Below are 22,619 nucleotides of genomic sequence, written 5' to 3'. Positions count from 1 at the left end.
ACTGGAAAACATAACCACATTTTTAATAAATTCCCACTGAACACCACTGTGCGTGACACACTGTGTTAGGTTAAGAATACAACACGAAACAAGATGGTCTCTGCCCTCAAGAATCTTCCAGACATGTGAGCAGTCGTTAATGATCACAAATGTAGGGGCTCAAAACAATATTCTTCAACTTCTGGTTTCTGGTTTGGCATGTAAAAAGGTCAGATGTGTTCACTCTGTCCTAACAAGTAAAAAGCTGAACAAACTAATCAATCTTACATCTGTGAGAAAACTGAGGTCACAGGGCAAACCACTGACCCAACAACTGGAGAGACGGGCAGATGCAGTCACAACTGACTGAAGTGCCAGCATGGGATAACGACTGTGATCAGTGTCCCACTGTGGTACACAGTGCATATATGGGAAATCTCTGTATTTTCAGCTCAATTATCTGTCATGAACCTAAAACTGGGGTAAAAAAGTTTATGATTTTCTAAAAAATTAAAAATAAAAACACCCATTTATTATCTCACAGGTCTGTAGGTCAGAAATCTGGATAGACTAGACTGGGTTCTCTGTTTTGCACGTCACAATGCCAAAATAAGGTGTGGGCAAGCAAAGGCTGTGACCTGAAGGCTCCGGAGAAGAATACATGTCCAAAGTCATTGCAAACGTTAGTGGAACTGAGTTCCTTGTGAGTGTAGCACTGAGATGCCACTTCCTTGCTGGCTGTCAGATAGCAACTGCTTTTACCTCTTAGAAGCTGCCATATTTTTTGCCATCTGGCCCCTTCATTTTAAAACAGGGCCACCAGCAGCACATCAAGTCTTTCTCAGGCTTGGAATCTGACTTTCCTTTTTGCTACTCGCTAGGAAAAAAAACCTCTGGTTTTAAAATTCTGATCACCCAAATAGTCACCCTTTAAAAAGGTCAAACTGCCTTGTAACACAACCTCATCATGGGAGTAAAATCCCTTAACATAACAGTTCTACAGGTTTGGGCAGGAAGCCTTGGAGGCCATTTCAGCTGTGCCTATCACAACCATGGTGACAGGCTGATAGGATACCTTGGTAAAGGAAGATCTGGTGGCTTCTTTTGCCTTCCCGAATAGGAGTGGAGAGTAGTGAGTCTGATGGGAGAGGTTTTAGGATGAAGAAATTTGATTGATCAGCTTTATGGGCTCAGCAGTCTGGGGATTAAAGCAGAGGACGAAGAGTTTGGTTTGAGGTTCTTTGGGGTAAGCTGGACAGAAGAACCGCAGGTCAAGGGAGGTAACAGGCTGAAGTGATGGACCACAGAATGTGGCCCAGAAACAGAAGACAGAGAAACCTGGAGTGAGGGAGAAGAGACAGGAATTAACCTGCAGGGGCTGCAGTGGGCGTCGAGATTCCGGTCAAAGCAGAAAGTGGAGGAAGGCTTTCCTAAGAGGTTAAAATTTAGATAAGTGGTTTTTCAAATCTGACCCCACCCCCACCGCCCTGCAACCAACACCATTAGCATCATTTAGGAACTTGTTAGAAATGCAGATACCCCAGGCTATCGCAGACTTAGCAAATCAGAATTTCTGAAACTAGGAGTAGGGCACAGGGCTCTGTTTTAACAAGTACTGCAGGGGATTTTGATGCCCCATAAGCTTGAGAATCATTTATATCATTCTTCCATTTTGTAACAGAATATGTTTATCATGAATGGGATTCCAGCAGAAGAAAGAAAACTCCTGGAAGGAGAATTTTCTGCTGCATGCTGAGCTAGAAATGCCAAGGATAAGTGTAAGGATACTGGCCTTAGGGTTTTCAGAAACAACAAGTCTTGGGCCATTCCATCCAATTGTTTTTACTGAGATAAACTTTCCAGTGCCAAGACTAGGGGTAGTTACTGAAGAGAGCTGGAGGAGTCAGCCTGGCCTGCATCGGTTATCCTTTAAAGAAGGGGGGAATCCAACCCCCAGGAAAAAGGGCAGGAAGAGGGAACAATGGGTTCCTGGGACCTTGAGTGATGAAAGCAGCAACACACCCTGGTGGAGAGGGAAGGACATTCTTGAGCAAGATCTGGCTCCACTTTAGCTCAGCAAAGAACAGACACCCTCCCCCAGCGGCAAGCACCATTCCAACGTGCTGAGCTGCTTCAGCTGCAGCACTGCCAAAGCCGGAAGTTCTCAAGTGGTCTGCGCTTAGCCAACAGGATGGGGATATTATTTTGGGATGTGGGCAGCTGACCCACTACATAACCTCTACATCTTTATAATTTTTCTAAATCAATTATTTGGGGAATAATAATAATCATGGGACAATGGTAGTAAGTGTGAAGGGAGTTAAACACATGGTTTTTTCTTCTTATTGTAAGAGATCCCTTCCCTCCAAAAAACTTCACCAAACATGCCAGGGGTTTATGAATCAGGACTTCTGTGTGCAGCAAAGACCAACATGCTTTACACTGTTGAATTAAAAAATGAAAGAAACAATGCAGACAAATGTGTATAAATTGCTAGCATTTCTGTTAAGACAGAAAAAAAATTTGCTTGTGACACATAAAATAATTCCAGAGGATTTCACAAGAAAGTGGTAAAATTGGTAGCCACTGGGAAAGGGAACTGAGTAGCTGGGGAAGAGGTTTTTCATGATTAAACCTTATATACCTTTTAAATTGGGACAGTGTAATATATTATCATGATTCAAAAATAAATGAATTTTTTTAATAAATAAAATAATGAGCTTTTATTATCCTCAACAAGAGGAAAGTCAAGCCTGAAGTCTATGGGCAGTAAGTAGCCCCACCAAGGAGGGTGAAAACTGTGGCAGCACCTGGAGGAGCTTCCTCAGAGATTCCCTTAGTCTGGACACCCTGCCGGAGGCATTTCTAAGGGATCACAAACCACAGTGATCAGCAGGGACAAAAGCTTTCCGACCTGAAATCAGCAGCTGCCCAGAGCTAGCACCTGGCAAGATACAACCCTCTCTCCTCTGGGTCACACCTTTACTGGAAGGTAGGTGAGAATTCGCACCTGTGACACCAAATCTCCTCCTCTCTTGGTGACTCTCCCACATTCCTCTGATCTTTGGCCACAGTGTTTGATTTTTGAGAAGAGAATGCTGAACAAGTCAACTTCTTGTCATTCTGAGTCTGAACTCTCACTTGACTTGGAAGACTTATGCTTTCGTTTTTTCTTCTTCTTTTTTTCTTTCTTCTTCTTCTTATGCTTTTCTTTCTTCTTCTTTTTCTTGTGTTTCTCTTTACATTCTGAAGAACTGGAGCTGCTCTCATCTTCATCTGAGGTTGAATCCTCCAGTAACTGTTTTAACTGTTGTATCCTAAACACATAAGAATGAAAAAAAATAAACATGTAAGAATGGCCAAAGAACCATATTCAACTTAACTTAAAAAAATTTTTTAAGGTATAGATCTAAGAACAGTAGTGAGTGTGAAAAATGTCATAAATAATCACCTCATTGAAGACAGTATTTTTATTTTTGTATGTTTTCCCCATTCTTGTCTACATCCATGCTTATTTTACATGACTGTACCCAGTGTACAAGCCACTTTGTATTCTTCTCATTGTCCTAAATATTTCTGCATGTTTCCATATTCCTTGCTATTATAACTTCAACAGATGCACACTTTCCTAAGTCATTCCCCCACTTTTAAGTTCAAACTAGGTAATCTACCTCCTCGACAACTATAATTCAATATCACTAATTTGGGGGGAAGAAAAACCCTGTTTTTTCACTCTATCTTTATTCATGTCTAAGAATAATTTTTAACAATAGTTCAGATCCTTAAAGACACTGGAGAAGATAAACTAAATATATGAAAGAACCAATCATACAGGAGGACTACATACCACAACGTGGGTTGCCAACATCAACTATCAGTGCCATGAGTGGGCTGTGCCAAGCCCACTGCTTTAAGCTAATCCAAAGTAGAACAGGCTGCCCTGCTCATTCCCCACAAACTGGCCTTTTCAGGGATTACTCCTGCTCTCCAAATATTTCACAATTAGAGTACCATATTTATTAAACCATTTCTCTAATACTGAAATGGTTGTTTCCAACTTTATATAGTGTTAGACTTTAAGACGATTATTGTTACCATTGGGACAACCTCACCTTACATCCTTTTCATGTCTTTTATTCTCTCGTATGATGTCATACATGGGATCTTCATGTGCCTTAAAGGGGAGAAAAGGTTAAGACTGGGTTAGGGTTCATTGGTTGTTAGTTAATTAAACATTAAGTCCCTCTGTTACCAAAAAAGCCAGTCATTCTTTTCCAGCTTGCTGTTCAATACATTCTAATCCTTCCTATGGGTCACCTGCACTACAAACTTGCTGTGATAAGAATTTTCCAATTAGAAAAAAACAGTATAATTTAAGTATCCTTTATACAGAAACAAACCATTGAAAAATCATGAAAAGTTATTCAAGGAAGAAATATTTGAGGCAATTCTCTTAGTTCTATGTGACAGGTAACCAAGAAATAGTGTTAAGAAAAACAAGTGAATTACAAAATTATACCTAAGAATGAAATATTTATAAGTACACAAAAATATATAAGTACCTCAAATAAAGTCTGAAACTATACTGGAAGTAGAGATAATTTTAAATGATCTGAATTACTTAAAAATAAGAATACATATACAAGAAACATTATGGTACATGAATTACCTCATTTTAAAAAAGAATAAATGTTTATTATAGAAATTTTAGGTAAGATCAGAAAATTAAATTTTAAAAAATCTATTACTTCACTACCCAGGGATAACAGTAATATTAACATTTAGTCTCTTTTTTCAATCATTATTAATAAACTTACAAAAAATTATACACATACTCTGTAACTCTACTACTTTTCACATATTTTCATGAACATGTTCCCACATTACACATTCTTCTGAAACATAATTCCTAGTGGCTAAATAATTTGTGTTACAGTAATTTCTGTTGATATGCTGGACTAAGTTGTTTCCTATTTTTCTTTAGTTTCCATTTTTTTCATAATATAAATAATTATGAAAGCCACCCTTATACATACATGAGCAGTCGTGTGCATGTATTAATGTTCTCTTATATCCTAAAGGTAGGTTCTTAGAAGTGGGATTTCTGAGCCAAGAAAAAGATGAATATATTTAAAACTTTTGAGATTTATCACCAAACTATGTTCTATAGTATCTATAAAAATTGTCATTCCACCCTGAAGTGGACTGATTGACCCAAAATAAGTTATTTCAGATTATTAAAATGAAAACACAACATCTTAAATGTCTTAAAAACTTTGCAGAATGTCTGTTGACCCCAGTTTAATATATGTTGATAACGTCAGTACATCTGGACAGCTGAATGTTTCACTTGACAGAAGCAGTTACTGAATGGTGAATTAACACCGCTGGAAGGTGCCTCTGTTAAAATAAAGTGAGGAAATGACAGATCTATTTTACCATCATATAGAGAGCATATATAATTTATATATACACTTCTAGCTCATAATTTAAAGATATATAATCTTTACCTAAAGCCTGGAAAACTAAAACCCTGATTTTTACTTATGATACATGACATTTTTATGTAATAAGTTTAAAAAAGTGATTGAATAACAGCTGCTTCAGAAAAAGAATCACTATTGCCAAAGTATAAGCAAATAACACTTTAATAAAGAAGTTAGTTTCTTGTCAAAGAACTGATCTGTCACAAATGTACAAGCATACCTCGTTTTACTGCATTTCACATTATTGTGCTTTGCAGATACTGCGTTTTTCACAAATTGAAGGTTTGTGGCAACCCTATGTCAAGCAAGTCTATCAGAGCCATTTTTCCAACAGCATTTGCTCATTTCATGTCTCTGTGTCACTTTTTGGTATTCTCACAATATTTCAAGCTTTTTCATTACTACTATATTTGTTATGGTGATGTGTGACCAGTGAACTTTGATGGTAGTACTACAACTCTCTGAAGGCTCAGATGATGGTTAGCATTTTTTAGTATGAAAGTATTTTAAAGTAAGTTATATACTTTTTTTTTAGACATAATGCTATTGCATAGACTACAGTACAATGTAAACATAACTTATATATGCACTGGAAAATAAAAAATTTGTGTGACTGACTATATTGCAGTATTCACTTTATTGCAGTTCTAAATATGGCTAGAACCAGACCTGAGATTATCTCCGAGGTATGCCTGTAATTTAACACAGATGTGGTTAACACTAGATACTCCGGCTGAACGTCTTCTGGGAATGTATTTTATGTGAGTTTCCAGTTCACTGATTACTGCCTAATTCATCGATATTCACTATCTCTGATAAATGTAAATTGATATGGTGGGGCTCTACTTACTACTCTGAACTGCTCTAGCTTTTGGTTGCCTTTGATAAAAAAGGGGCATTCTTTGTCGCCGGTTCGATGACCGTATCGTTTACAGCGCCAACCTGAAAACAAAGAGGAAATACTTCTGTAAGATAACAGTTTTCTTTAATGAAGAATCAGTAGATCATACTAAAGTTTTTCTTCACTAAACTCCAATTCTAAAAGCAAATGCCATCAGTTGATGAACCATGTAAGAGTCTAAAAAATAAACGGGAACTACAGACCTTCCTCAATTTATGATGGGGTTACAACCCAATAAACCTATCATAAATTGAAAATATTATTCGAAAATGCACTTAATGCACCTAATCTACTGAACATCATACATGGCCTAGCCTACCTTAAATGTGCTCAGAACACCTACATTAGGCAAAATCATCTAACACAAAGCCTGTTCTATAATAAAGTGCTGAACATCTTATGTAATTTATTGAACATTATACTGAAAGTGAAAAATAAAACGGTTGTATGGGAACATAACCTTGAGAGCTGGATATCAGGAAACCACTGAAAAAAATGCAGCTTGGGGTTCTCTGTCAATTGCCTCTGAACTGTCCCTTCTTTATCTCTCTCAAAATTTAAAGTTCAAGAAAGAAAGATTACACTCCTTCAAACCAATGTTTTTCTTTGTGTTCAAAACTGTCTTACTTTTAAAGGAAAGGTGATGATTACTATTCAAAATGTGGTCCATGACCAAGCAAAATCAGCAACACATGGGAGACTGTTAGAAATGCACAGTATTAGGCCTACCCTGGAACACTGACACATACTTGAACTTCAAAGATTTCCTGGTGATTTGTAGACACATTAAAGTTTGAGAACCACTGTTCTAGATAATATTACTATCAATAAAATCAATGAAAGTGTGCATATATATATATATATCTTGTCTGAGATGAACCCAAGTTTTATGATGCCTGAGCTTAAATTATTTGGTGGTGATGGGGAGCTCTTAGGGTAAAAAAAACAATCTCGCCTTGGCAAATTTTATAAGATCATATGATCATATCAACATATCATGGTGGTCCCTCCAGGTCTTTGAAAGGCACAAGTGAGGAGCCCTAAAACTTATATAAACTTCATTTACTTTTTGGTAAAACTGGATCTGGTTCCAACAGAAAACTTATTTTTCAAGTCAACGCAAATAACTATAATATAGTACGTGAAATGCAACTAACCACCTCATTAAACAGAGCAATGGTTTTCAAACTTTAAAAAAAGCTGGAGATTTCTGGGTAAAGAGGACGAACTAAACATCTTCATTCCCTTCCAGAGAGTCCATGAAAGTGACAATGAAGAGAATTTTTTTCAAAAGGAATTATCCAGGAAGTATCTCAAAAACGGCCAAGTGACCACCTCCATAAATCTGTTCCTCCATAAAAGCATTGGAAATAGTTGCAAGTTTATCCAAATCAACTTACTTAAACCCTGGAAATTAACCAAAGGCTTGCCACAATCTGAGGAGCATTAATTCAAGAAAACCTAATGAACTTTGCTAAGAACAGCAGCATTTTTGGCATTTTAACTGGGCCTACTCCCAACCCTCTTCCCCACTTCCACAATAATCTTAAAAACAAGCAGCTTTGCAACCATGACAGCTGTAAAAAGCAGTAGTGTCAGACCCACTGAAAAGGGGAGACTGGATTTTGAGTATCTCAAAAAGCCCTAACCCCACAGCACAGAGCCACACTGGCAGAGTATTGTTGCTATTTGACTGGTCATGTAGCTTGCTCTACGGACAAAGCCCTACTACCCCCAGGGTATTTGTCACAAACAATCACCTGCAATTGTTCAACATAACAGCTTATTATGGCTGTGATATCACTGGGTAAATAAGAGCCCAGCCAAAAGTTTAAAAGGAAGATCTGGGGAAGAAGATGTCCATAGAGGGCTCTCAAAAATTCTGACATAATCCAGGGAAGCTAGAAGACTGTTCTTATGTGTAAGTCTGTGTTCATGCATAGTAAAGGGCTGAAAAGGCCTTATTTTCTCATTTCTGGCTCACCGTAAGGTTCTGTGCAAGCAGGTACTAAAGGCTAAGGCAGATACATAAACCAAACCACCTGAACATTTGAGGCATTTCTTAACACACACATATAACCTCTTGGCAAAGAGTAGAAGGTTTCTTAGATCAAGGCATTTAAGGAAATCTCTGTCATATTATTAGCTGACCACTAAGCTAACCGAGTAGAGACTTCAGTAGCCATATACTGCAGAGAATACAGACTTACAGAATTAGTCCAGGAAAGTCACTAAAAACATAAAAAAGGAACAGTAACAAACCCTGGGTAGGAGGGAGAATCTGATTTCCAGACCACCTAATGTTATCTAAAATGTGTAGTTTTCATCAAAAACTTGCAAACACACAAAGAAACAAAGTCCACATGATCCAGCAATCCCACTCCTATGCATATATCCAGAAGACACTTTAATTCAACAAGCTACATGCACCCCAATGTTCACAGCAGCACTATTTACAATAGCCAAGACATGGAAACAACTTAAATGTCCACTGACAGATGACTGGATTAAAAAGGTGTGTGGGGGGGTGTGCGCACATGTATGCACACACATATATACATGTATGTGTATGCATGTATACATACATATATGTGTATATACACATGTATATACATGTATACATACACACACACAGAGTGGAATACTACTCAGTCATAAGGAATGAAATAAAGCCATTTGCAACAACATGGATGGATCTAGAGATTATCATACTAAGTGAAGTAAGCCAGAAAGAGAAAGAAATATCATATGGTATCACTTATATATGGAATCTAAAAAATAACACAAAAGAACTTATTTACAAAACAGAAACAGACTCACAGAAATAGGGAAAAAAAACTTAGTTATTAAAGGGGAACAGGTGGGGGAGGGATAAATTGGGAGTCAGACAAGATATGTTGTAGTAACTTATAATGAAAGAGAATATGAAAAGAAATATATATACAGATATATACACAGACACACATACAACTGAAACACTACGCTGTACATCAGAAATTAATACAACATTGCAAACTGATTATACTTCAATAAAAAAAAGCTATTCCCCCCTCAAAAAATAAAATAAAATAGATAAAGAACAAGGTCCTACTGTATAGCACAGGGAATTATATTCAATATCTTATAGTAACCTATAATGAAAAATAATACACACATGTGTGCATGTATAACTAAATCACAATGCTGTATACCAGAGAATAACACAACATTGTAAACTGACTACATTTCAATAAAAAATAAGAATAAAAAAAAAGAGGATGAAAAGAGATGCAATTAAAGCAGTGCTCACAGGAAATTTATAGCATTAAATGTCAGTATTGGAAAAGAATGAAACTCTCATATCAATAATCTAAGGTTCAATTTAAAAATCTAGAAAACAAAGAGCAACCTAAACCAAAGGCAAGCAGAAGGGGGATAACGAACTACTGGTATCTGCAATGCCACAGAAGAACCTCAAAAATATTATGCTAAAAGAAAGAAGTCATTTCACTTATATGTGGAATCTAAAAAAAAAAACCAAGCTCCTAGATACAGAAAACAGATTGGTAGTTACCAGAGGCAGGGGTGGGGTGGGAGAAATGGGTGAAAGGGGTCAAAAGGAACAAACTTCCCATTACAACATAAAGTCATGGGGACGTGATGTACGGCATGGTGACTAGAGTTGATACAGCACTGCGTATCTGAAAGTTGGTAAGAGAGAAGACCTTGACAAATTTTGTAACTATGTACGGTCACAGACGTTAACTAGACTTATTGTGATAGTCATTTTGCAATATATACAAATATTAAATCATTATGTTGTATACATGAAACTAATATAACATTAAATGTCAATTATACATCAATTTAAAAAGATAGTGGAACTCAAGCAAGAGGAAAAAAAGCAGTTCATTAAAAACAAAAAAAAATCAAAGAAGTCAGACACAAGAGACCACAGACTGTATGAATCCAGAAAAGCCAAACTGATAAAGACTGTAGATTAATGGTTGTCTGAGGCTGGTAATGGGGCTTAACTGGAAATAAGCCATGAGGGATCTTAATGGGGAGATGAAATTTTCTAAAACTTACTCAGGGCAATGGTTGCAGATACTCAGTAGCTACTAAACTGTATGCTTAAAATGGGTGAATTTCATTATATATAAATTAAACTGCAATAAAGCATTTTTCAAAAAACCACAAACCCAAGAAGTGAGGGAAAAGCCATAAGGGTCAAATGCAAAAAAAATGTTGGATGTCACAATGCAGACACATTAATACTAAATTAAGAGCAGACACCAGAAAACCGAATTCCAAGGCACCGGAGGGGAGAATTAAGAATCAACTCAATGTCTTTTTTTTAATTTTAATTTTTTTTTGTTTGTCAACTCAATTTCTATTTGCATAACCTCCAAAGAGTTCAGGAACTGGCAGCACCAGATACCCCTGAAAGCAAAGGTAAAAGCGGAGCTGAAATAAGGAGGACTGATGAAAAGTCCAAGGACAACTATTTCTAGACCTGATAGACGGAATTTTATTGTCTGAAAAAGGTAAAGCATAGGGTCTCTGGCCAAAGAGACATCAGACACATTCGAAGGCAAGGCACTATACTAAATATCGAACACTACATGAGCAAATAAAAAGAAGATGGTAAGGTTTCCCTGTCTTCTTGCTCCAATCAGATCCCACAACACTCGGAGCTTGGTCTTGACCCTCCATGGAGAAGCCTTCTTCACTAAGGAAATATAACCCACCCGAAGAAGAAAAACCTATAGGTACTGACCTCACAGGTTCCCAACTGATTGGACTAGAAGGTCACACTTCAGTGAAACCCAACAAGCCATACTCACACACTTCGACCTTCCAATCAACTTTTTATCTTCCACAGATGAGCAAGAATAGCTGGGGCTGCCAGTCTCCAAGATGAACCCAGTAATCTCTGACTTCTAGAAAGCATGCCCCCATGTAGTCCCAGCCACCTTGAATAAGGCTAACTGTTGTAACCCAGGATTCTGGAGAAAGGATGATGTGTGAATGGAGACAAAGAGACTGGAAACTGCTATTTTAATTATGTGCATGAAGAATCTTTGTACAAACAAATGTCTTTAAAGGCAGCAGGACCCTTTCCTCAAATGCCATCTTATGCTAGATGCAGGTGTCACTGCTCTGGTGCGGTAGAGCGTCTTCACACAGACCTCTACCTGCTCCAGACCCACCCTCTGTGATCCCTGACTCCTCTTAGGTTACCTAGATAAAACCTCAACACCACTGAGGATGAGTGACTGAGGCAATCCCCAAAGGGACAGCCCTGCAATGCATCCCTTGTCCCTCGTGGCATGTCTACACAGAATATCCTTTCTGTTATAGGAGTATCACTGAAGCACATACTACAGCCCTGTGGAAGGCCACTGTCCCTGGGGCCGGAAGCTCTGGAGTCTGAGCCCTGCTCTGCCCCTTACCTCAGACCACTTACTAACATATACAAGGGGGCTTCGCATCTATAGAATAGAGATCATGCCCTGACTTTCACAGAGCTGTGGTGAGAATGAATTAATTAAAAGAAATGAACATGTTTTGTAAACTGTGGTCCATGACTTGCATGTACTGAGGATGTCACTTGAAACCCTTTCATACTCACACTGCATGACTTTGACTTCTTTCCCCAGTGGCATCCAAAGTCCTTTGGTTGGTGCGTGGGCCAGAAACTCCCTGGCATGTTCATTGCCTGGGACATCTGGTATACAGTCTTCTGGCTTAGTCTCATCTTCCTGAAAAAGGAAACAACGTCTAAGCTCTACGGCAAAAAACACACTGGAATTCTCTCCCACCTGTTTGAGTACAAGCATTGTCTAGCTTTCTCATGGGCTCCAGATTCCAATGTCATCATAAGTTACCCCTGAAGAGCTAAAAAGACAAATTATAACTGACAGAAAAAACTAAAATAACTATACTAGAAGAACTATACCCCCAAAACAAAGTAGCTTTTCTTAGAGAAAAATTACCAGTGTCTACATAGCAATGATCTGTGAGCTCCAAATACTAATTCTAGATCACAAAAATTAGATCCTAAGATCACAAAAAGCTTTTTGCTAACCTAAAAGCTTTGTGGAATGAAGCAGAGTATAGAATTAAAGTAAGGTTTCCTAGAATAATAAAAGTAACATGTTAGATTAAAACGGATTATTAGAACTTTAAGGCCATCTCATGTTTTATAATCTCATACATGCCATATTTGTGAAATGTATTTTCACCATCAAATAACTGCACTATACTATTAAGGGTAAGGTGCTGGTTGTTTTTTTTTTTTAACCTTATGATTTTTTTCAAGTTTCCATGAGTATTAAATTTATAATGGAAGAATGTTTCTAAGTCTTTTTTTTTTTTTTTTCAATTGAAAGTTACTAAACAGGACAGGTTGTTTTGGCTGTCAGTCCTCTAAGTCTCGCTCCCGCAGAAAGACACTGACACTGTGGCCAGGGTGCTGGAGGAGGGACTCGGGCACCAGGGGAGGCTGCACTGGATGAGCTTCAAGTCCCCTCAGAGTCCACTGTTCTCTGAGCTGATGACATTCAAGAAACCAGCACCAGGAGAGTCAGAGAAGGAACATGGGGAGCAGAGCTTTGAGAAGATGCAGTCACAAGCGAATGTAGGGGAGCGATCGCTGAGAAACACACGTGGGCCTGCAGTGGTTTCTTATTTATTTAGTCAGACACAAGGCTGATTAAATTTCTGCAAAGGCACAGACTGTGACAAAGCGCAAAGTGTATGAACAGACTGGCATCTGCAGGGAAGAAACAGGACTATCATAAAAGGAGGATCAAACCTTATGCAGCTGTTTTTACTAACAAGTGACTGAGTCTGAGCACTGAGTGAAACGTGTCTTAGAGAAAAACCAAAGTACAAACTTCACACTGACCTTGATAAGCCCAGGAGGAGGTTTTTCATAACTAGAAAGGAAAAAAACACCTGTCATCAACAATGTTCATAGGAACATAACACATTTCAATCAGCAAAAAGCAACCGCAGTCCACAATAAAAAAGCTTTTTTCTTTAAGTAAAAACTTAAAACTACATTGTAACTGAAACAGTTAATAAAATATGTCCAGCAGCCAGAGATCCTACATAAACTGATGCTATACCACATCCCACTGGGATGTAGAACTTAAATTCACCAAAATAATAACTAATAACTAAGTTGGTGTCTTAGTACAATGATTTTATTTTTGAAAGAAGAGAAAGCAAGAGGTTGCAGGGAAAATGTGAAGTAACAAGAGCTGTGAATTTAATTATGGTTCCAAACTGTCATTATAGGTGTCGGGTGATTTACCTACCACAATTTCCAACTTCCCTACACTGAGAGGCTCATGGGGATGGGAGTACGTGACCTGTTTCAACAAGGACGGGGGCTAGGGGGGGGGGGGAGCAAAGCCAGAGGGAAGGGCCTACCATAGGGGAAGGAGGAGGGGGTGGTCTGTCCCAGAGGCTTCCCCTTCCATTTCCGTGCAGGCCTGTCCTGTCCACAGAGTGGGCTCAGGCTGGTGTCTGCTCCTCAGCTCTCTGACCACCCTCTATGCCCCTACTGACCTCACCCAACTCAGGGTGCAGGATGGCACTCGATAAAGAACTACTCTAGAGAAGCAGATGGCTGTGCGTGAACACACTTTCCTTCCAGCAATAGAGCTCTCAGACCCCCAGGGTCCTGAGGATACAAATCATGCCCATGCTCCCAACTTTTTTCCACTTTTCATTGCTCTGCCAGAACTTCCAGAAAAGGCTTCCAGATGCCAAATCTAGAAAATCAGTAGCAAATGCTCATGTTCATTTTTAAGTATTGACACACTGCTGGCTATTAAACACACAGTGTGGGTGGGAGGGTAACAGCTCAGTGGTAGAGTGCATGCTTAGCACGCATGAGGTCCTGGGTTCAATCCCCAGTACCTCCATTAAAAATAAATAAACCTAATTACCCCCCTCCACACACACACAAATAAGATAATTAAATTAAACACACAGCATGGTTGTTTGGCTTTAATCATGAATGCCTAAGGGACCAAAACCAAAAATAAGAATAAAAACAAAACAAAACAAAACAGGACAACCAAACATCCCAGGTCTGTTCAATACCTCTATAAGGAATGTTTAACTGAGGACATCTGGGCACTGCAACTGGTTTACAATTGTGTCTTGACTTCAAAAACTTGTAAATATGGGAGCTTCATCATGGCTGTACCTAGGCAGTGAGAGTGGGGATGACTAATTTTCCAAGTTTTCTTTAATGAAAATATTTTCTAACACAAAGCAGTGGCATCAGAGAGCCAGAACTTAGCAATGGAACAATGGAAATCTGCATAAATTGGGGAAATGATAACAGTTGATCTGCGGCCATTCATTAGAAATGTTAATGCTATGCCTTATGCATAAAGACCAAAGAGAGACTGGTAGTACAATCTATAAATCCACTAATCCAATAATACATCCTTTGAGTCACAAGAGTTGTACAAACAACAACATATGGCCAATCAAATTGAAAGCCAAATTACTGAAAAATATGCAACTGTTGATGCCAAGATGAAAAGGAGTGTGAAAGGACTACATATTTTGAAATCTATTATTAGCAACGGCATTCCCTAAAAAGTCAAGCTTACAATGGTTTTCAATAAGTTTAAAGGAAGGTGGTTGATGGTTTTTCCTAGGGTTAAACAATTCATTAATTTAACATATTAAAGAAGATAATTCTCAAAGTTTACAGTAATATTTAACTACTAAATATAATAGATTTGGAAATGGGAGTATGTTTATGTGAAGTTTAGCTTCTACGCCATGACAATCAAGAAGTCTACATTTATCTTTGTAGTTAATTCTTAATATTTGAAAAAGTTTGTGGAGGCCCATTATTTTGCACCATCTAAGAAGCCCACTATTCAATCATTCAGACTGTAATAACTTACTCTGTGTAGTAAGACTAAATTTACATAAGAGAGAATTTCTTCCCAATTGTGTATGAGGCAAGAAATCTTTCTTTAGCCAAGTATTTCAAATTACTCTTTGTGATTCTGACTACTGGGGTGGGTTTAGAAAGATCCTTCATGTAAGCATGTTCCATTTCAAACGACTCTTCCTGCAACTGGCTCTTCTGGGACTGAATAGTGGAGACAAAACTCCATATATACTCGGAACATCCATTCTGTTATGCCCAGCAGCCCAGGAGCACTTGAGTGACAGCTGGAATGTGGGCTGGACACCGCTGGAGGACTCAGATGCCTTTGGGGGCCTGGCAGGTATGTCAGAGACAGAAGCCAGTAAAGTGTAAGAAAATGGCCAGTGGAGACTGAAGAGAGCACATAAGTGATGAAAGGATTTGAATTCAATTTGTAAAAAACTGTGGGGCTTGCCATTTAACATGGCTCACTGACCAATATGCTCTGTTTTTTATTTTTTTAATGACAGTTAAAAAAAAAAATTTAAGGTAGAAAGCCACAAAAAATTACTGAGTGGAGGTAATATCACAAAAAGATTTCAACAAACCTGGGAAAGTGGAAGGAAGAAACAACTGACCTCTGTACTCGGAGGATTTTACAGTCTTCGGAAGATGGGCTTGAGGAACGTAGACATGAACTGGCTGAAGCCACGGGTTTTTCCCTCCTTCCCTACAGCCAAGAAACTGCCCGCCCAACCCTGGAAGGAGACTGCAGATTCAGCCCCCTCTGAGCATGGCTGAGGATGGGGATGATAGTGACCATGGCTGAAAATAATTGTTGAGTCAGTCTCTGTCTGAACTCGGGGACACTCAGCCCTCTCCCTCCCAATCCACCCAGAACACTGGTGGTCAGGCATAGACCCCTCAACTGAAGGTTCTTTCCGGAAGAAACTGAACAGCCCCGGGAAAAAAATCTCCATCTATGGACATTTGAGAGTCTCTCAATCAAAAAGGCAGCCCACAGCCTTATCTCCCTACAGTGAAGCAATCCAGTCAGTGAAAAAGCACCTTCTCTCTCTTCCTCCCTCTCCTACAATGACCCCTGTCAAAGGAGCTTATAGTGCCTCACTCTTAATATGAAGAGACCCAGGTATCCAGACAATACAAGGAAAAAAGTCTAAATGGAAGACAAGGATCAAAAGAAAAGGCAAACACAGAGGTAATGGAGGGAGCAGAAGAAAAAAAAGAAAAATTAGTGAGTATCCTCAAAGATGGAACAAGAAAGGATACTATGGAAAAAGAATTCTCAGAATGAGAAAAAGCTCTTGAACTTAGAAAGATGATAACAGAATTTTTTTAATGTGCAGTAGAAGAAATGGAAGATAAATCTTCTACAAAGTAGATTGAAAAGTCAAAGAGATAGACAACAGTAGAGAAAAGATAATTAGAGGATCAACAGAAATCCAACAGAAAGAAAAAAATGAAGGAAAAGAAATTAAAACACAAATTAACGTATTAATTTAATACACCCATGAAATTAAAAAAACAAAACAAAACCCAAAAACAGACTCTTGTTGAAAAAAGACCCACATCATCATAAAACTTCAGGATGGCAAAAATAAGGGGAAGTTCCTTAATGCTTCCAAAGCTTTCAGAGTAGGATAAGGTTGAGCAGGTAACTTACAAAAGAAAGGGAATCAGAGTGCTTTCAGACTCCTTAATAATTTTGGAAACTAGGCATGCCACCTCCAAAACTGAGTGAAAATAATTTTTGACCTAGAATTCTACACCTTGTCAAATTATCTATTAAGTGTGAGGACGGAATAAAAACATGTTCAGATATGCAAGGTGTCAAAAAATGTACCTCCAATGCCATTTTTCATAGGATTTACAGGATGTACTTCAGCAAAATACAGGAGTAAAGACAGAAAGAGGAACAGATGGAATCCAGGAATGGGATTTGAAACAGGAGAGTGGTGAAGAAGTTCAAGGATGATGGTTGTACTGCAGGTCTAGAAGGTAATAATGAAAGATTACTAAAGGATAACAGATGGAAGATTCTAGGGAAAAAATAAATTGATTAATTATGAGATATATAGGAACATGTAGAGAAAGTACTTTCAGCTTTTGGAGCCTTTAGGGAAAAAACAGCAGTTGATAATAGAAAATAAAGCAAATGAAAAATTGAGGTTTTTATTAACTACTCGAAGGATAACAACTGTACTAGAAAGCAAAAAAAAAAAAAAATCATAAAACACTGGCTCAAAAATAAACAACAATGCACAGTTAAAACATCACTAATTCTAACTTTGATTTAGCAGTTATTACAATAGAGCTGTATTGGAAGGATGGAAACAAGGACAGGTAAGAGAACCAAATCCTTATCTACCATGACAAGTTAATAGATAATGCCTAAAATTGATGAATCAAAGAAAGCAGTATAAACATATAATTTAGACATATAGTTAAATGCAAGAAGTAAAAACTAAAGGAGTTTACACATGGGAGGCTTGGCCTCCTTAGGAGGGAAGGGAGAGGAGGGTTATGCAGGGAGTATGAGGAGTTGGGCAGCCCACTACTAGTTTTTGTAGCATTTTTAGTATTATTTGAGCTTTCAAACTGTACGCAAGGATTACACTGGTATGAATTAACTTAATTTAAAATCAAACAAGACTCTGAACTAAAAAAAGCAAACATGTCAATAGCTTAGCTAGTTTCAAACCTATGGAACTAGAAAAATCCCACTGATTTGAGAATCAGACACCTAGGCTCTGTTTTAGTTTTACTGGTTAGCAGGTCAGTGGCTTAACCACGGAGCCTCCATTTTCTCATCTACAAAAGGTTATCATCTTTCTCTGTGACAAAGCTCTATGAAGTACAAAATAAACATACAGTATTAACCATCATCTGGCATCCTACAGTTAAGGATACTGAAGGCTGAGTGGGGCTGAGCCTTGCCTGAGCTTATCCTAGGGAAACATTTTTGAACATCAGCCTTGCACAGGCAACAAAAAGCACCCCAGAGGGCCTTGAAGGGGCCAGGACTGTGAATGCCAGCGATGCAGCACCTGTATGGGCAACCCTTGCCCCCTGAGGTTCAGCTCAGGGGCTGCACTGAAAAGAGCAGGCCGGGCTGCACGGAAGCATGCATTTTGTACCAAAGCTCCCAGAGGTTAACGGTGAAGGATTAACCATCTGAGGACCTTTCCTTACATAATCGTCTCAGCATAAATAATGAGAAGTGCCTGGAACAGAAATAATTCGAATAACTCAGTGACCACCAAACTCAGAAAAGTTAAGACTTCTAAAGCTAATGACAAAATTACAGAAGAGAACCGAAAGCGTCATCAATTCAACCTTCCACCTGATGTTTAAATCTCCTTTACAACCCACCCTTCTCTCAGTGGTTACCAGGACTCTCCTCCAACCCTAGGCAGCTGGGGAAGCACAGTGCCTCCTACCTAGGTCAGGCACGCTGACCAGCAATAATGTATGACTCTGGTCCTAATTCTTGTTGATTTGGCCTCTTTGTAGCTTCCACCCTTAATACTGGTTTAAAAAAAAAATCCTGAGGACTAGAGAGAACAGCTCTGACAGCCTCCCCACGAATATTTAGGGACCAGGCCCTCACCCCACTGTTTATTCTACCTTCCTCACCACACTGCCGTTACAGGACTTTCTCTCCCTTATTAACAGCAGATGTAAAGGACGGGAGTTTTATCCAGCTCATAGCGGGCTCCTTGAACTGACAAACTGGAAAAGACCAGAGCGCTCAGCCGCACTTCTCAGTACTCAGTCCCCGAAACCTGACCGAGCGCCTAAAAGTGCCCCAGCCGAACCCCGCCGCCGCCGCACGAGGAATAAAACCGTCGCTTCCTGCTGGGGAGGCGCCCGCCGCCGCCGCCGCCGCCCGGACGAGCCTCGGGAGTGGAACCTCCCCCACCCGCCCCCGGATCCAAGGGGAGAGCCTCCCCACGCGGAGCCCGGAGTCATAACCCGCACCTGGCTCGCTGGGGCCCGAAGGGCCGACCTGCCCCATTGGCGGGTGTCCGAGGACCCCGCCTAAAGCGCCAAGACGGGCCGCGCGACCCCGGGCCCCGGCCCCATTCCTTGCAGAAGTCGGAGGCGGGCGTGACGGGCGGGGACTCACAAGGACTCTAGGTGCTTGAGCTCCTGCAGCTGCTGCGCGTCGTGCCGCCGCCGCTTCTGCTCCCGGCGCCGCTGCAGCTCCTGCTCTGGCGGCTCCCGCGGCCGCCGCGCGCCCCGGGCGCCCGCGTCGTCGCGCCCTGGCCGGGACGACATCGCGGCGCGGCTGCGGCGGCCCCGCGAAGCTGGCGAAGACGGCACTTCCTCCGCGTCGCGCACGCGGGTACCGCAGCGCCCCCTCCCGCCGCCGCCCCGTGGCCCTCCGCGCAGGGCCCGGTGTCCCCGCCGAGTTTGCCCGTCCCCGGCCTCCCAAGAGGCCTGTCCGGCCGCCTCCCCGTGGCGCAGCCGCAAGTCGGTGCTCTGAGCGCCCGAACCCCGCCGCAGAGTCGGCGGGTGCCGGAGACTGGAGCTCGCCCCCTGGCGGCGGCCGAGAGCCAAGGCGCTGAGGATGCTGAGGCGGGAACCTGAGCTTCCACTTGGTTCTCTTTAAATACACCTTCCTGAAGCCTTTAGAAATGTAAGCTGTTCAGTTGCTTTGAGGTCACCGTGCTTTGAGGAGAGAGATCATGTGAAGAGGCCCTGAGACAGTAAAAAGAGGAATGTCAGGCCAGACCCCACTGCCTAGCCACACCCCATCCCTGGTCAGACAACTCTAAGGTACATGCCAGAGACAAATCTAAGGGGCAAATAACAACAAAGCTAAACCAGAGTTGTTCCTCTCCTCCTGGGGAAGATTTGTTGCTGGACAAGTTATGCACCTGAAGTATAAGAAACAAGAAAGAGGAAGAAGGAAAAGTAAAAAGAAAAGACACCAAACATTCTCTTGCCACAAACAGTGACCTTACAGCACTCAAGCAAATAATATGAAAACTTTAGGATATATTTCTATGTAGAAACCAATTGTGTTGGATTTCTCTCACCTGTAAGTGAAAGAAGTCAATTCAAAGTCAGTTTGCCTAACACAAGTGATTTGATCTCAGCAGGAAGACCCAGGTATTGATCATCCCATTATGGTAAGTATTAGTCAAAATTCTTTTAAAACAACAATGGGCCAAAATCCAAATCAAACTGTTCTAAGAAAGAAAAATTAAAGAATTTATTGGCTTATGGGTTCTAGCCTCAGTACCTCCATAAGAAAAAAAAATTTATTGGCTTACATATGTAAAATGTTATGGAGTGGAACTTCAGGAATGGCTGGATCTAGGTGCTGAAATGTTATCGTTAGCAATTTCTCTCTTTCTCAGCTTTCCTTTCCTTTGTATTTGCTTCATTATTATGTAGTTCCTCTCATTGTGGGGGTAAAGATGGTCACTAGAAGCCAAAGATAGACAACAAATTAGCAGCCCCAGCTGGAAGAAACTTTCTCAGTTCCAATAAGAATTCTATGTATTATACTTATTGGTTAAGCAAGGGTCAGGTGGCTGTCATGAAAACAGTCGCTGTGGTCAAGGTGATGCAGTACACTGACTGCTCAAGCCTATGTTACCTGTCCACCCTAAATCCCAGGGGTGAGTCAGCTTTAGCCAAGCCAAATAGACTAACAGTGGGAGAGGGGTGGTTCCTCAAAGTAAAATTGTGGTGGTGTTAACAGAGAGACAGAAAGAGACAGAAGAAGGAGGAGGAGGAGAGAGGGAGGGAAGAGCAATGCTGGGTAGTGAAAAACAGCAGATGTGCAGTTCAATAGTCTGACAGCCTCATCCAGTACCACATCCTGGGCTGCATTCTAGGCATCTCTCCTTGATGATTACCATGTTAGAGTTTATAAAGCAGTGAAAATTCTTTTGCTGCTTATATCTACCTGTTTATGTGAGTCTGGGTTCTTGATGTGTTTTGACACCAGATTAAGAAGTTTCTTGGTCACTGATCCCAGGGTGATATGTGAGGTGTGGTGGTCATGCCACAGGAGCACTCCACTCAAAATTGGTTTGCTGTCAAGGCTGATGATGCCACATATGCAACCAGAGGGTAGAAAAAAATTTATTACTCACATATTGAGGCTTTCTAGGAGAGCACTTCAGGCACCTAAGCCAGTCCAAAAATAGCTGCAGCAAAGGAAAGGCTAGTGATCCTGGGTTTTATTGTGTTTAGGAAGTGGAACCTGGGTGAATATTTATGAACACAGGCCAAGGCTTTGTGTGGTTTGAACTTCCCCTCTGGTGCTAATGGAAGGAGTGTATGGGTTTTCTTATCAGCTTGCCCACAGGTGGGAAGAAAGGGGAAAGTGGAGGTGGGGCTTGAAGGCTGTCAGTGATCAACATCAAAAATGGAGTCAGATCTTAATTACACAGCTCCATCTCTTGAATTCAGCTCAGTTTTCTGATTGTGATAAACTCAATCTAGTAACATCTTATCTGTAACCAATGAGACAAACAGGAATTCTTTCCCTAGTGGTTATAATTCTAAATCATTATTCTCACCCATCACCCTTTATGCCGTTGGCATCCAGAAGGCTGTGTAGGTATAGTTTCTTTCCAGAAAGGACGAGTAAAGTCATTATTAGACCCAACCATGAATATACATGGAGTCACTCTTCACTTTGTACCAGGGCACTTAGCCCAGGTGAATGAGAGATACTTCTTTGTCGTCCCCCCTGCTGTTTCTCCTGCCCCAGTCTTTTCTACCCCTCTGCCCCATCTTAAGATACCAGATTCACTTTCAAGGCCAGCCAAGGGGTCTTGGTGTTGGCCTAATGTTAGAGGGGTGGCTGCAGCTGGTCCTGACTCTGTGTTACTGGACAGGTTTGAAGCCTTTTAGAATGAAACAATTTAAAAAAGACTAGACTTTCTCCTGCTTATCTTGACCACTTTATACAGCGTAACTTTGATGCCATTATTTTGCTCACAAGGTGTTTTTTACTAGTTCCTACCTTACCCCAATGACCTTTTCCCCACTGGGAAGATGTAGGAAGGAAAAAAATGAGTAAAAAGGAAAGAGCACATCCTATTATATATTAAGCACGGCTCGATTAGAGGGTAGAATGCAGAATCTGACTTTTTCCCCCCTAAAACACCATACTTCAAAGAATTCTCATGGTGAAGTAGTCAGTAAGCTCCCAAGGGTCCATGTCCACAGTTCTCTGCAGCACAGTGGAAACATTTGAGAAGCCCTGTATTACTATTTCTAATAACTTTAACTGGTATTCCAGTAGGATTGGAGAAAAAATTGCAGACAATGTGCTTTATTTGAGGCTTGGGGGTAGACAAGACTGAAGGAA

General features: G+C 40.4%; 1 protein-coding gene across 1 annotated transcript; it reads right to left on the bottom strand.

Annotated features, from left to right (window-relative positions):
- Positions 1 to 2,951: 2,951 nt before the first annotated feature.
- On the bottom strand, positions 2,952 to 19,730 carry LOC105081760 (retinitis pigmentosa 9 protein). Its single transcript, XM_074367264.1, has 6 exons — positions 19,410 to 19,730; positions 13,259 to 13,289; positions 11,981 to 12,110; positions 6,316 to 6,407; positions 4,092 to 4,153; positions 2,952 to 3,296 (listed from the first exon to the last, which is right to left on the bottom strand). The coding sequence occupies exons 1-6, from the start codon at positions 19,559 to 19,561 to the stop codon at positions 3,098 to 3,100; spliced, it is 666 nt and encodes a 221-aa protein (XP_074223365.1). The 5' UTR covers positions 19,562 to 19,730; the 3' UTR covers positions 2,952 to 3,097.
- Between the last annotated feature and the right edge of the window lie 2,889 nt (positions 19,731 to 22,619).

The sequence above is a fragment of the Camelus bactrianus genome, chromosome 7, assembly GCF_048773025.1.
Source record: "Camelus bactrianus isolate YW-2024 breed Bactrian camel chromosome 7, ASM4877302v1, whole genome shotgun sequence".
Classification (NCBI taxonomy): domain Eukaryota; kingdom Metazoa; phylum Chordata; class Mammalia; order Artiodactyla; family Camelidae; genus Camelus; species Camelus bactrianus.
This window is presented reverse-complemented; position numbering and strand designations above follow the sequence as displayed.